Source organism: Varanus komodoensis, unplaced genomic scaffold (assembly GCF_004798865.1).
Source record: "Varanus komodoensis strain SLA01 unplaced genomic scaffold, ASM479886v1 scaffold50, whole genome shotgun sequence".
Taxonomy (NCBI): Eukaryota; Metazoa; Chordata; class Lepidosauria; order Squamata; family Varanidae; genus Varanus; species Varanus komodoensis.
In genome coordinates this window covers 1,907,082-1,922,568 of record NW_025336088.1, presented here as the reverse complement: position 1 = coordinate 1,922,568, position 15,487 = coordinate 1,907,082, and the positions used below count along the sequence as shown (strand labels likewise).

Sequence of the window (15,487 nt, the reverse complement as noted above, 5' to 3'; positions counted from 1 at the left end):
CCTATAATCACCTAAACTGGCTGAACTGTTCAGGCCCTGCTCTCACCGACTTTGGTATCTACATAGCCTGTTTACTCCTGCTCTCTACTGGTGGACTTTGGTATAATTTGTATTTCGAAGAGTGTGAAAATCTCCATTCAGACATGAGGGAAATTCTGTCTTTCAATTTTCGTCTTCCTTCCAATAGTATAAACCCAGCTAAAGCCTGGCATGGTCAGGAGGGTAGTCAATTGATCAGAAAAACAGGCTCGTCAGCTGTTGTGCTTTTAAACAACAGCTTGATCAGCAGATGAATGTCTTTATGTGTGGAAGTTGTCATGGAGGTAAGGAGCATTTTCAACTGCTAAGTGTCTCTACCTTAAGCTGGTTTAAAGGCACAGGAGCAGGAGAAGGCTGAAACTGAACCTTGCAAGCCTCACATTTGCAATGTGCATGATATGGCAATAAGGATGGGATACAGGATTTATAGTGATTGAGGCTTAACTCCAAAACTTGTTTTTCTTTCCTTAAGCAACCAAAACATGCAATAAGAGTTCCCTGCAACCACTGAACACAGCATCTGAGGGGGCCTTTTTGCATGAGGCAGCATGGCATACCGTGGCCTAAAGGAGAAGTGTTTCAGCTGCAGAGAAAAAGGGAGCGAAGCAAGTGTGGGGGTGTCTTACCCCTATGGCACTGGCTCCTGCAAGATAACGCAGCCTGTGAAGGAGGATATTCCTCAGAGATAGGCCTAATCAGAAAGCACCTAGCAGCCACGGGAGGCGTCTGGAACCACCCAAACCATCCCGCCTTGCTGCCAGACACCCAGGCCTCAGAGAGAGTATGTGGTGTGCACGACAGGCAAAACTTCATTGGCTGCGTTTGTTCATGAAACATTTGAAAATTCTCCAATGACAACGCCCCGCCTTTTGTTTTCTCAGAAAGATCACTAAGGACCTCAAATGTACATTTCAGTTGATTAGGAGTTTCCTAGCAACAAATCTGCTGGCTAGTTAAGTCAGCCTGCCATGCAGCCCCACCGCACCGGCTTCTGGGGCTTCGTTGCCACTTCAAGGTGGCAGGTCACAACGAAGCAGTGACAATATGCAGAACTCCAACTGCCACGCTTTACCTGCTTTACCCCTGGCCAATAATACTCACTCCAAGTGCCTTGTCTTGGCCCTAGTTTCTCTTTGACTCTTTCCCTCCCTCTGTCTCCTGTGACATCCTTTTCCCTCAACTCCCAGATTTCCCTGACCTATGTCCTTTACTCAGCTGTTTCTTGACAAGCCTTTCTACCATTCCTCTCTTTTTTAAGCACTTCTTTTCCTCCATGGATTAAACCATGGGTGTTTGACTGCGAAAGCTGAGCCACACACCTTTCCTTTCCTTTCCTTTCCTTTCCTTTCCTTTCCGTTCCGTTCCGTTCCGTTCCGTTCCGTTCCACCGAAATGTTCTGTGCCATCCAACCAACTCAGCCAATGAGTGCTTCATTGCTTCTAGCACAGCACACATCCACCTGGACTATCCACACATCCACTGCTTAGTTTATGCATCAGGACTCCCCCCACCCCCAGCCATTTAGTGCCAGAAGGAGAAGTACATTAATTTCCCCACAACTTGATTCAGTTTGCATATGCTTGGTATTGTAGACATTTTGCTTGGTTTTTATTTCTGAACTCTGTGCTGAGTTAATTTCCCCAGTGAATGGCTGTATATTTTAAATTCTTTGTTGTGCACGATAAATTACCTTGCTACTGAAGAAGCCATGTTTGTGTGTCCTCTTTGAGTCTCCTCTTGCCATGTACCCTCCTAAGTCACTTATTTTATTAGATTTATATCCCACCTTTTTCTTTTTTCAAGAACTCAGAGCAGCTTACATTATTCTCCTCCTCCTGCTCTCAAGCTTATCCCCACAACAACATCCCTGTGAGGTAGGTTGGACTGAGAGTCTTCAGCTGGACCAAAGGCACCCATGTGGTTCCATGGCTGAACAGGTATTAGAACCCAGATCACCCGAGTCTCAGACCCACACTCTTAACCACTACACCACACTGGCTCTCACTTAACAAATGAATGTCTTGAAAATGTGCTAGTTTATACATGTACATAGTTCTAGAAAAGAAGACTTGGTGAGGGCTCCTCTTTACGTGGTAATGTGCATTACTTGCTTTTAGAAGTGCCAAATCAGCCCTTCTGCTTTGGGGCCTCTTCTCCTCATTCTGTTAGGTGGGGCCCTGGAGGCACCAGTGGAGAAGAGAGATCTGAAGAGTACAAGATAGTCCACACTTGTAATCCTAGAGCTGGAGTTAATGGGAGGAGAGGAAGAAGAGGGTGTAAACCAGGTCAGCTTGTCATTGACCAGTTTTAAACTCTGTTGCCTCTTGCTGTCTGGAAGTTACCCCTTCCCTTCCCTTCCCTTCCCATCCCATCAATTTCATTGTTTGTATGTGGGATCATTCTAGATTGAAAGTCGATGGCTCCTCATACTACCAATCATGCTGCAGCTATTCCTTCTTCCCTCTTTTGATTGGCAACATTAGGAACTTTAATACCTCTTTTTCAGAAAGAAGAAGGTGGAAGAAACCATGAGGAAAACATAGGGAGGTTTACTAATGGAAAACCTCACTTGAGTCCCTTGCACAATTCCATGAATGAGGCAGGGAGATCATATGATTAAAGCCACCTCCAAAACCCGAGGAAAGCCTTTGAATAGGAAAGTTGAACGAATGAAAGCAAGCAGCATGGTACAAGAAGTTCAGTATCATGTATAATGGCATCTCTCTAGATTCTTCACGATTGTCTTTCATGGCCAGTATAAAATCCTAATTTTTATCCACCATGCTGTTCTTCTTGCATTCTGTGTTTCTAGCTGTTGTGCAAATTTGATTCATTCTAAGCTGGTGAGCCAAAACAATTTTGAAAGAAGTACTGTGAAGTGAGCACTAAATCACTGTGACTGTGTTCCACTGTTTAGTGAATTTCCCTGTCCCATCCAAAAGGAAGAATCTACATTGGTCAAGCTATAGGTTGGTCATTACATTATCTCTGATCACAGAATTACAGAAACCACTAGCCCAGGTGTGGTTTCCCCCATGTTACACTGAATGCAACACAGAACAAACTTCCACATTCTTGCTAAAGGCTTGCCCAGACCTTAATTTTCCAAAAGTGGTCCATGGTACCTACAATACAAAATCACAGCCATGGAACAATTATAATATTAGGATGAGGGTTCATCCAGGCAGGTTACTTTCCCTCATCACAGAGCAGCCAGGTATAGATTAATATGCTATCAATATTGTGTTTGTTCTGTTTTGTTTAATTAAGCAATGCTTTCTAATTTCCAGGGTCTGTAGCTATGGTATATGGTTCTTCTTGCCATTTATTATTCTTAATTTGCTTTTACAGATTTGGGATTAAATAACCTCATCCAGTGCATCTGGAAGGGGTCAAATTGTCTAAGTACTTATACGCTACCAGTTTTACATCATTTGCAAGTAAACTGCACAACTAGGCAGAAACAGACATTCCTGGGCCCCCCAACAACGTTAGGAGGCCACAATATTGCATCCTTAGTGATGTTCATTTCATGACAATGTATGGACTTTCTTTTTGAAAAAAAAAAGATGACTGTTGTGTACAGGACTGCCTACTGCTAGAAACTAGTGCTATTTCTTCTATCTAGCTATCTCTCAACTATTGTGCCTGTGTTTGTATGTATATGTATATACACACATGCACACAAAGACACAGAACTACGTATAGTAAATCAATGAGATTATAGAATAAAAAGCATTAAAAACTATTCAATCAGCAAATTAATCAATAAAAAGTTTGAAATTTGAAAGGCCTGCCTGGTCAAACAGGAACATTTTCATAGGGTGCCAAGGTCAGCACCAGTGGTATCTCCCTCTGGAAGGCTTTTCTAAGATAGCGCACCACCGCAGGGAGGCCCTCTCATTTGTGAATGTGTAACAGATTCCACACTCTTGTGATACTCTGAGGAAAATCTCATCTGAGGAGAAGTTGCATAAACATCCTTCAGATATTTGTTGCTCAGAAAGTGCACAGAAATACAGACTGCATACACCTCAGGGATTCCCATGCACTTGAATAACCACAGCAAATGTTCCTCAGATGCCAAAATCCAAGGCTGATTTGAAAGGGAGCAAAACAGATTCTAAGAGCCCAGCCACTTGATGGGCTTATCATGGGTACTTCACAAAGCAACCAAACTATGGGTTGTCATGAGGTGTGAACCCTTCCACAGTCTGGTATCTCTAGGAGAGCTAAACTACACACTCTAGAAAATATCCTGGGCTGAATCCAAATTTAGTCATACTTAAAACAGACCCACTGAAATCAGTGAGGCTTAAGTTAATCATGACTTACCCATTTATTTTTAATGAGTTTACTCTAAGAATGATTATATCTGGATCTGATCTATTGTTTGCATATGGTATTCTTGATATTCTTTTTTTTTTACTTCCAGATAAGAGTGCAGAGGTCTACTATGGATCAGGCTCACCATGCCAGATGGTATGTCCTTCTTCCACATTGCTTCCCCCTATAATTTCTCCACACACACACACACACACACACACACACACGGGGGCTGAAAAAAGAAAGAAAAACATGTGCTTGATTTTACAAATCTTCTTGGTATCCAGAGGGAGAATTTAGGGTGAAAATACAGCAGGGAGGGGGAGGTTTGTTTATTATTCCACTTACATCTCGTGCTCTTCCCCTTTCAAGGAGCCCCAGATGGCACCTCTAATCCTCCTCCTGTCCATTGTATCCTCACAGCAGCCCTGTGTTGGAGGTTAGCCTGAGATCAGTGACTGCCCCAAAGTCACTCAGGGTCCATTAGAGGTAGTCTCAGTCCAAATTAGATTCCCATTTGCTGACTTGGCAGTGAAAATGAAAACGAAGCTCATCAGTGCAGCACATATTTAACAGTTTAGCTTTCAGATGCTTTTTTAGGAACACTTGATTTTTGAATGCTTTGCACAGCTATTATCTCTTCCCAGAACTGAGAAGGAGTCAGAGTCCAAGATATAAAGATTTGCCCTTTCTACACATCATTTCATGTTCATCCACAAAGCCTGCTCCCCACTCACGCTGGTATGCTGGCATTTAAGCAGTGTGAACTCACATAGCTGAGTGACGCACAAGTGATGCATGATGCACTCAACAGCATGCATGCAGTGCACCTGGCATTCAGCAGTAGCATGTCTGTTACTAGCATGCACGTATGCAACTTTAAGAGCTGATGAGCTGCACACACATACTCCCACTCATTCCATCTTGCAAATGTACAGCCACTTAATGTTGGCCTGAGATAAGGAGAGGCCCTTTCACTAGGCCTCCCCTGACGCTTCGGGTTCTGCATAGATTAGCAGTGTATCCCAGATGGCCCTCTTTTTTGTCCTGCTTTACAAAAACCCACTTTCTCCTCCCTTTGCCACTCTCTTCACTAACATCAAATGACCAGGCAGCAGTAACCAGGGGCCATAATTCCACAACAGAATGTATGCCTTGAATGTAAAGGTAGTTCAGGGGCACAGTACCATGCTTTGCATGTGTGTGAAAGGTCCAAGGTTCAGTCCTTGGCAGTGACTGAAAAGACCCTTGTCTTAAAGCCTGGAAAGTCACCACTGATCAGCAAGAACAATATGAACACATACTCTGACTCCTGTCAGGACAAAACAAGCAAAAGCTTTGCCATAATATGGCTGCTGAAAGTCTGACATTGTAAGAACAGCTTTAGACTTACGATGGGATTCCTGATCTGATTTCCTGTAAGTCTATATAAACTGCAAATATTCTTTTGATTGAACACCCCCTGCAGACTCTCTCTGATTTCCCTGTCACTTCACATAACTTAAATTTCCTTGCATCTCAGGTTTGGTAATGCCAGCTCTTCAGGACTGTGCAATTTCCAGGCCTCCTCCTGAAAATTGCTGCCGCACAATGCTTAGTGCTGTATATTGTTTCTCAGGATACAACACACATCAGTCAGATACATCAGAGATAAATTCTAAGGGTGTTGCTTTTTATTTGCTCATAAGGCTATTCAGAAGATGCCCCAGTGAGGAGATTTGTCTGAAGCCTATCATATTTTGCACTGGGCAAAGCAAATGATAGGTCTGATTACTTATTTTAAATTATTATGCAGTTATTATGGTAAAGGATTGATTAGTGGCATCAGTGGATGTGGCATAAACACACAAAATGAGGTCGCTGCTCCAAGGAGCTCACACTTTAAAATCTGACCAGGTAGACTACAGAATGAAGGAAGGGATGGGAAAAGGCCAGACAAGGGAGGGATGTGGGCAAATGCAGCTATAGAATACATTGTCCCTCAAAGAGCCATCCCCCAAAGAGGTGAGGGAACAGCAAATAGAAGAGGGGCCTTTTTGATAGTTGTGCCCCACCTGTGGAATAGACTTCCTAGAGAAGTATGCCCGGCACCCTCACTATTATCGTTCTGATGCCAAGTAAAGACATTCCTATTTTCCATACATATTAAAGTTTGAATAATATTGAATTGATTTTATATTTTTAGGAATTTTAAGGATGATTTTACCAGGTGTTACTGTACCTGAGTAATTTTAAGTCTACAATCTATGTAGTTATTGTAATTGCATTTATTATATGCATTTTTTCTGGTTTTATTATTGGTTTTTATTATTATATTGCACACTGCTCAGAGCTAAGGGAGCAAGGTTATAAATCTAAGCAGACACAGACAAATTCAGTGTTTTTCACTTTGCTCTGAGAGCTCTGATGTGATATGCGAGGTCTGTGAAGAGGCTCACTTGGTGTGTTGCTGTTGTTTAAAAACGAGTGTAGCTGCAGCCACTATGGAGGGGGCATGCTAGTAGGAGGTTAACTCCTTTACATATGCACTGCTTTCCCTGTCAAGATGTCTTTCTCCCAAAACTACCATTTACCATACCAGGCAAAACCAGTCAGGCCCATATGAGATATTCCCTGTTTGGCAAACATCAGTTTAAAGGATTTGGAGAATGGGGGGAAAGCACCAAAGAAAGCCACTGGTGTGATTCTCTCTGTGCCAGATGGAAAGAGGGGAGGGCAGATACTCACCTGTTGGAGCACTGAGGTCAGAAGACTTCGGTGCAGGAACTCCAAAAAACTCTGTGGTGCTTTAAGTGTCATAAAATTATAAAAGCAATTATTAAAATTATAAAAGCATATAAAACAGTCAAGAGGATAAAAACTTGCTTCTTAAAATCTTGGGAAAATAAACACATATTAGCCTGATGTCTACAATAGGTCCCAGTTGTACCTCTCTGTAATAGAACATATTGGGCTGAATCCAGATTTAGTCATAGAGTAAAGCCACCGAAACTAATTTAATCCCATTGATTTCAATGGGTCTATTCTAAATATCACTAAATGTCAATGCCACTCAGCTCAATGCAATCCTATTAACATATGCTGCTTGTTGTGTAAAATTTTTAATGTTTCCTCTATAGCTTGGGTTCTGCTTAGGAATTCAGGATTGGAACCATTTTTGCAAGGCGCAAATGGAACTTGACCAATGGAACTTGATGAAATGCTTCGAGTAAATGTGCCCTGAATTTCCCTTCCCTCAGTAACCACCTCCACTCCCCCAGCCAGGTACTGGCTACAGATTCATGCTTCTAAGATTAGAAGGATAGATAATTTGGCATACATTTGAGGCTTTCTGTACAGACGGAAGTATATCTGTGGGAGTTCTGTAGGCACTTCCAGACAGAGTATTGCTTCTGATTATTTTCAAGAGTAGCCAGGTAAAATGCACCTGTGAGAACTTGTTCAAAGTTGTGAGAACTCATCCAAATACATTCCTTCCTCCTTCCAGCAGAGCCATTTCAGTTAACAGCTATGAAGTATGCTCTTTTCTGGGTCCCATTTATGACCCTTCAGCCAAAAGAAGATTCCTCATGGTAACTTTTCTGCATTTGGAAAGGCAGAGCATTCTTTCCCTATCCTCTGCTCCAAGCACAGGGAATCTTTTTGAAATCTGTAAAATCTTGAGGATGGGAAGCTAATGTAGTACGGGGGAGCTAAATGCTCATTGTGGGAGGAGAGACAACCATGCTCGGAATCGTCAAAAATGTACAAGCTATTTCTAATGTTGGCAAGGCTGACATGGTGAGCTGGAAGGGGCGTGACATGAAATTTCAAGAGGCTAGATGGTTAGCAGGGAGGTTGCACCACATGGTAACTCCAGATAATGTTGTTTACTGGTCCTTAGAAAGAAGGTAGAATCTAGAACACCCAGGAGCACCTCAGTGCCAGGTGGAAGGACAAGATTAAAGCTGCAACCATGAGTCAGGACTTTGCTGCTCCTCTGGAGAGCTCTTTCATCTCATTGCTGCCTGTTGTGGGCTGGAGGAAACCACTAAGGAGACAGGGGTTCCACGGAGCAGCAAAAGGTCACCAGGCTTAAGCCTTCTTGGCCTTCAAATTGAGGACTTCCTGTAAACAAACAGGTAGGTGAACTTATATCAGTTGTGAGGGAACATTGAACAGGAGGTACTATTGCCTTCTTGTCCTGCTGTGGACTTCCCATATGCATCTGGCTGTCCACTGTAGGAAAAGAATGCTGGGCTAGATAGTTCTCCGGCTGATCCAGAAGATCTCAGGCTTTGGATGGCTTTTCCAGCGGTGCAATGAAGGAAGCCATTATGTGGGTGGGGATTGTAGGAGACAGAGGTGGGGGTGGGGGATAATATTAGAGAAGGGAGGAAAAGTTGTTTTTGGAAGAAGGAGGGAACTGAGGAACTCTGGCTAGCAACCTGTTGCAACTTGTAACCGCAATGAATTCAAGTGACAGAATATGTAGGACAGCCTTCCCCATGCTGTGCCCTCCAGGTGTCTTGGTCTATAACTTCCATCATTCCCAGCTGATATGGCCATTGGCCATGCTAACTAGGAATTATGCAGGTTGTAGTCCATCATACTTGGAGACCACCATGTTTATGAAGGATGCTTTACGATAATGAATATAATTTGCAAATATCGCCAAGAGATCTGAATTGCCTCCATCCAACTTTTCTCCACCAGCTATTCAGTCTTTGCCTTGACATCTGAGTCACCTTCCATCTCTCTTAGGATGACAACTGTAGAATTTTTCTGGGGAGATCTGAGCTCTCTGCCAAGGTGAACCTGCTTTGCACGCTTGCATTCCTGGAGTTGATTTGCTTGTTCTGATGTGCAGTTCCTTTAGAAAAATAGTAATGTTTTGGTCCTTATGAGAAACAATGTCCATCCTGTAGCCTAGCAGCAGCACCTGCAGTTTGGTCAGTAAGTGTTGGGAGCAGATCCTGCAGTCCTCTAGCCTTGTAAATGAGGTGACAGAAGCCCTCCAGCCTGGAAGAGAAGGCTCTTCTATGATGCAGTGATGGCCTATTTTATGGGAGGTTGTAAATATCTGAGAGTAATGACTGCCACTTTTGATAGAACAAGGAGCTTGTAAAGAAGCAGGGGCTTCTCTTTCATGACAGCTACCATTTAGTCTGACAATTAGTCCTGTGGCCAGCTTAATTCTCTGGTCACTTGTCAAAATGAAGTTAGCGAACTCTGTTTCTTGCTCCCGATGTCTCAAAATCAAATGCATACTATGTCTGAAGGTTGAATTCCCTTGATAGTCCCTGATAAGCCATCCTTTATGACAAGGTTGGGGAACTTGGGACCCTCCAAATAATAGGGCAATGTGTTGTAGGAAGAAATGCATCCTTTTCTTGAGGGCAAAACTAATGTTTCTTTATTCACTCTATCATGTTTTTGCATAATTTTATAAATACATTTACTGGCTACACTATTATTTTCCTGATGGTAGAAATGGAGCTGCTCCATGTTTCTGCTGCATATAATAAACCTTGTATTGAGATACAGCTGTCTTGTGACTAGTCTTTGTAGAATTAATATTCTGATGAAATGCATTGCAGGTTTTCTATCATGGATTCCCTAGAGATGGGGGTCAGGAGAGATGTCTTTATTTGGGTCAGACAACACAGTGGTTTCCAGCCTCTGTTAGCCAAGATGGCAGAACAGCAGGAAAGCATCCTGACGGCCAGGGGCTTTAAGGAATGAGGCTGAGAATTGCCTTCCCACTTGGGGAGTGCTTGCAAACAGAGACTGGAAGGAGCTATTGCTTGCTATTGCTGCCTTTCATTGAAGCAGGAAGAAGTCAGGCTTATTAAGGCAGAGGGTGGTCTTCCCTAGGAGGATTTTGCAGCATGAGGAGTGGGTGGGAATTTGTGCACCAGCAGCCATAAAACTTAGAAAGTGGCCACACATGGAGTCTTAGAGGTGGAAAGGAGGCCCCTGACTGCTCCTAGTACTGCCAATCAAAAGGCATTGTGCAACTTTTCTGTCCGACTCTATTTACTGTGGAAATAAACCAAAATGTGGGAGAAATGGTGGAAAAACACAGGGGTATTACAAAATAGAAATGATATTATCTAGCCCCTCATAAAATTCTGGATTTGAGGCCATGAGTCCATGACCAATAAAGCCTTGCCTGGAAACCCCCTTCTTAGTGGACCATCACATCTAATACCTTCTATTTAAATGGGAACTTCCACACACAAGCACACACCCCTTCAGCCTCTTCTTGGCCAGTGAAGGGGGTGCTGCAGCCTTCTCTGGGAGCTGCCTGCATTACTGCACTGCTCTTCAAGCTTCATGAGCTTATGCAGAAGACGTTCAACCCAACCCAGCCTGCACAGCAGAGAAAGATAATGTGTATCTGTGGGGTGTCTCCACAGAGCTCTTTAACTTAGCATGGAGTCAAAGTGGGCTGCCATGCTCTAAGCACCACAAAGGTGTGGTGCTTAGAGCATGGTGCGGTGGTCATGAAGCTCACCGGGTGACTTTGAGCCAGTTGCTCACTCTCAAACATTTATACTTGTTGTGAGGATAAAATGGGAGTGGAGGTGGATTGTGTAAGCTACCCTGGGTTCCTTGCAAGGGGAAAAACAGAAGGATATAAATATAATGTAATGATATTAATTTCTTGAAACCCCAAATGATGGAACATGATGCAAAGCAGTGCATACTTTCATCACTTGGAATAGAGAGGAAGGCAAGATTGTACATTACCTCATTTTATAAATGAGTGGTGCTCTTTTATACTCACGTAGAAGCCACAGTGACCCTCTAACCTAGAAGTCCAGTAGAAGTTTGATGTGCTTACAGTTTCGGAGTGGTGGCAAGGATCCTGCACATTCTCATGGGCACTGGTTCTGTGCTTCCCATGATTCCTGGGCTGAACCTTGGCCAAAAGAATCAGCTTCTAGTCTAAACACTGGCAAAGCTGTACTTTTATTCCCTAACTTTTCCCTACCTTATAGATCAATGAAAGGGACCAAACAGAAGGTTGGCTGGTGCAGCTGCAGAAACAGTATGTGTGTTCTGTATGTGATTTAGTTATTCAGTAAAAAAGGCTTGAAACTCACAGGATCAAGGTGGGTGAAGAGCAGGTATAGGCATATCCAGTTCAATGTGTGAAGCATAGATTGTCTGAGTATGTTTCCCATCACTTATGATGTGTAGTGCCCGTGGTAGAGTAGGCACTCCACAGATTACTGAGCTTAACCATGAAGCTTGCTAAGTCATATTGGGTCTGTTGTTGCCTCTCATCCTTGCCTCCCTCACAAAGTTGCTATAAGGACAAAAACAGGGTGGGGGAGAATCATTGCATGCCACCTTTAGTTCCTTGAAGGAAAGATGGGGTATAAATACATATTTTTAGTAGTTCAAGATTATTCCACATGTACACACTTGTGCTGAGGCTGAGAGCAAGTGGCTTGCCAAAAGCCACTACTGGCAGAGTTTTGCCAGGCCAAAATTTGAAATGGAGCTGTCCTTAGACTCACCTTAGTCCTAGGCGAGTCTAAGGCTCACCTAGGCTAGATTAACTGTTGTGCAGAACTAGGATCATCTCTGCTTAGGGAATTCACAAGTGGTATTGGATGGGCAAGGCAGAATGTATGAATGGAAACAGGTTAAATGTGGACAAAATCAGTGGGAAGAGAATACAGTGGCCTTAGTCAGACAAGGAGACTGCAGTTTTAGCAGAGAAGGCAATGTTGAGTAAGGTCCTGTCCAGCTTTTACCCATTTGAAATAGGAAACCAAGGGGGAGGCTCAGTTCCTGCCCCCACAAAGTCTGTGTGGCCAGAGTAGTGCTAGGTACAGAAAGGTTTGGGGCTTGGCAGGAGCTGCTCATTTAGAAATGCTCTAAAGTATCTTTCTTTCTGAGTGTCTTTAAAGGACTCTGTCTCCCAAGGACACTCCTATTTGTCAAAAGGGATGTACAGTCAGGGAAGAGGATATTTGATTTCAGAAAAAAAATTCAAGGGAGCATCACATATGGGCAAAAAGTCCACTAATTTGGGGAGATCAGAGGCACAGAGATCATCAGGGGCCACACACTTTTATTTCAGAAGGTGCCCATGGAAAGCTAGGAGGTGGGTTAGATGGCCTCCCAGAGATTTGTCATTTCAAATGAAAGATTCAGGGCTCCAGCCCTGGTGGCTGCACCTAATACCACATCTGTATGTGGCTATGCATCCAGGCAATGTCATTAGCTAGCCACACCATCCCTGATTCTCACTGAGCAGCACCCCCTAGTGTTACAGAGAGGCTATTAATCTTGATCCACTGCAGGGCTGGGCAGAAGAGGGGTCAAGATGTGCCACTAGATCTCTGGGTGATCAGCAAGACTTCCAGCAGTTTAACAGTAGCAACTAAATGGGATGACCCCCCCCCCCCACTTTGCCCTAAATTGTGCTTCTCAGAGGAAGAAAACTAGAATGGAGAACTCAGTTCTGTTACCGAAAACACACGATCTGTGCCCCCACTGTCTTGCACCTGCCTTGACTGGGTGCATCTTGAGGCTCAAGCGAAAAGCAGAGCGGATTCTGCAATTTGAAGTCTGCCCACCCCTCATCTGAATTTCACAGGGAATTTCACAGAATTTCACGAATCTGCTACAGTTGCCCTATAGCTGTGCAGTTGCAGTGGTGGGAAAAATGGAATATTCCATTATAAAAATGGATTATTACCAATGGGACAAAAACCTCTGCTAATATAAATAATGCCTCTACATAAATCTGTGATATATTTGAAATTCTGCATATCCTGTTGCCCTCCAGATGTGCTGGACTGCAATTCCCATCATCCCTCAGCAGGGAATAATGTAGAGCAGGAAACATCTGGAGCACCTGTGCAGTGAGGGAAGGTTATCAGATTTGGGCACATTTATTAGAGCAAAAATGTCAGAAAGGAACATAATCGAGATTTATAACATTAGGTGTGGTGAGAAGAAAACGAATAGAGAGGCTCAATAGAGAGGTTCCCTCTTTCATCATACTAGAACTGAGATTATTCAATGCAATTGAATGGCATTCATTGAGAAAGTATTTCTTCAGATGGCACATAATTGATTTTTACAGAATTTGCTGCCACATGATGCCATGGCAGGATTTGATAGCTTCAAAGGGGACTTCTAGGAGGCAGCATGAATCAGACGGTTAAATGGAACCCCTGGGCTGCTGACTGCCTCTTGATAGAAGAAGACTTGCTTGTGCAGTTTCCAGAATCATCTGGCTGGCTGCTGTCAGAAGCAGGATGCTGGGCTAGAGGGTCTCTTGGTCAGATTCAGCAGGGACCTTCTTCCATTTACTAGCAAGTCACACATCTAAATATGGTTTAATATTAAAAATGTGCAGGAGAGGTTGAATGTGTCAGTTCAAATAAATGCACATACACTTTCAAAATTGACCATCATATTACAATTACAATGGAAGGAATATTTATGTCTAAAGACTGGCTATAAAATAGAAGATTTTAAAAATCTATAATGCAATCATATTAACTAAAATGTTACACTTCCCCTATGAAATGTAATATCTTAGATATTTTGGAATATACACTCTCTTTTAAGAGAGAGAATTTTTACAGAAGCAAAATTATCAAGACTCAGAATGGAATGTATGAAATAATAGCGAAGGAAAATATCTCTGAATATGTGTTTATGGGAGAGGGTTTTTGAGACCAAAAGATTAAGTGGTTCCCAGCAAGGTTTTAATTGTCCCACCACACTGCCTCATTGACAACATTTTATGGGGAGCCCAGGCTTCATTGTCTTAAAAAAACCTTATGGAATAAAAAATGCTGTTTGAATGTTGGCACTAGGAGCCCAATACGTGGAAGCATTCTAATTTTGCTCCTCAGAAAAAGTGACCTTTTAATTAACAGAAATCTATGTTTCACTAGATTGTTGTAAACTAGAAGGCAAGAGGAAGTCATATCATAAACATGTACCTCTTAACTGCAGCAATTTAAAGTCAAGTCTTGGGATACAAATATCCATGGTCAGATGTAAAGTAAGAAAGAGGCTACTTATACCCCATTCATTTATTCATTAAATTTATATCCTGCCTTTTTTCCTGCAAAGAACACAAGGCTGCCAGGTGTTTGGCTGCTATTATTATTACTACTACTACTACTATACTGCACTGACACCCATCTCTTAAAACGAGCCCATGGTAGCCTACAAGGTTTTCCCCCTTTCCATTTTATTCTTGCAACAGTAACCCTGTGAGGCAGGTTAGGCTGGGAGTCAGTGATAGGTCCAAAGACACCCAGTTTAATGGCCAAGGGAGGACTAGAATTAGGGCTAGGGTTAGGGTGAGAACATAGTGTTGTAGTTGTTAGTCGTGAAGTCGTGTCCGACCCATCGCGACCCCATGGACAACATTCCTTCAGGCCTTCCTGTCCTCCACTATCCCCCAGAGTCCACTTAAGCTCACACCAACTGCTTCAGTGACTCCATCTAGCCACCTCATCCTCTGCCATCCCCTTCTTTTGCCATCTATTGTTCCCAGCATTAGGCTCTTCTCCAGAGAGTCCTTCCTTCTCATTAGGTGGCCAAAGTATTTGAGTTTCATCTTCAGGATCTGGCCTTCTAAAGAGCAGTCAGGGTTGATCTCCTCTAGGACTGACCAGTTTGATCGCCTTGTGGTCCAAGGGACTCGCAGGAGTCTCCTCCAGCACCACAACTCAAAGGCCTCAATCCTTTGGCGTTCAGCCTTCCTTATGGTCCAACTTTCACAGCCATACATTGCAACTGGGAAAAACATAGCCTTGAGTATACGCACTTTTGTTGGCAGGGTGATGTCTCTGCTTTTTAGTATGCTGTCTAGATTTGCCATAGCTTTCCTCCCTAGGAGCAAGCATCTTTTAATTTCTTGGCTGCGGTGATCTTGGAGCCCAGGAAAATAAAATCTGTCACTACCTCAATTTCTTCCCCATCTGTTTGCCAGGAAGTGATAGGACCGGATGCCATGATCTTAGTTTTCTTAATGTTGAGAACATTGTAGACCTGACCTAACCCTAACCCAGTCCAGCACTCACACCACTATGGCACACTGGATCTCTTTAGTTATGTTGATGCATTCCTTTGCCCAATTAGGTGGATGTAG

General features: G+C 43.1%; 2 protein-coding genes across 10 annotated transcripts in view; one reads left to right on the top strand and one right to left on the bottom strand.

The window, feature by feature from the left end:
• Positions 1-7,148, bottom strand: part of RUNDC3A (RUN domain containing 3A) — a 42,284-nt gene extending 35,136 nt beyond the window's left edge. The window contains exons 1-2 of one of the 2 annotated variants that reach the window (XM_044447150.1): positions 7,093-7,148; positions 4,714-4,889 (exon numbers count right to left, since the gene is read on the bottom strand). In XM_044447150.1, coding sequence (XP_044303085.1) covers positions 4,714-4,775 — 62 coding nt within the window. In that variant the 5' untranslated portion in view covers positions 4,776-4,889; positions 7,093-7,148. Of the gene's footprint in view, positions 1-4,374; positions 4,471-4,713; positions 4,890-7,092 lie in introns of those variants that run through there. The other variant, XM_044447152.1, reaches the window with a different exon arrangement.
• A 1,172-nt stretch (positions 7,149-8,320) lies between these two features.
• Positions 8,321-15,487, top strand: part of SLC4A1 (solute carrier family 4 member 1 (Diego blood group)) — a 58,074-nt gene continuing 50,907 nt past the window's right edge. For 3 of the 8 annotated variants that reach the window (XM_044447132.1, XM_044447130.1, XM_044447131.1), the window contains exons 1-2: positions 8,321-8,486; positions 9,061-9,156. The gene's annotated coding sequence lies outside the window, so the exon portion shown is untranslated. The remainder of the gene's footprint in view (positions 8,487-9,060; positions 9,157-15,487) is intronic. The other 5 variants (XM_044447133.1, XM_044447129.1, XM_044447134.1 and 2 more) reach the window with 3 other exon arrangements.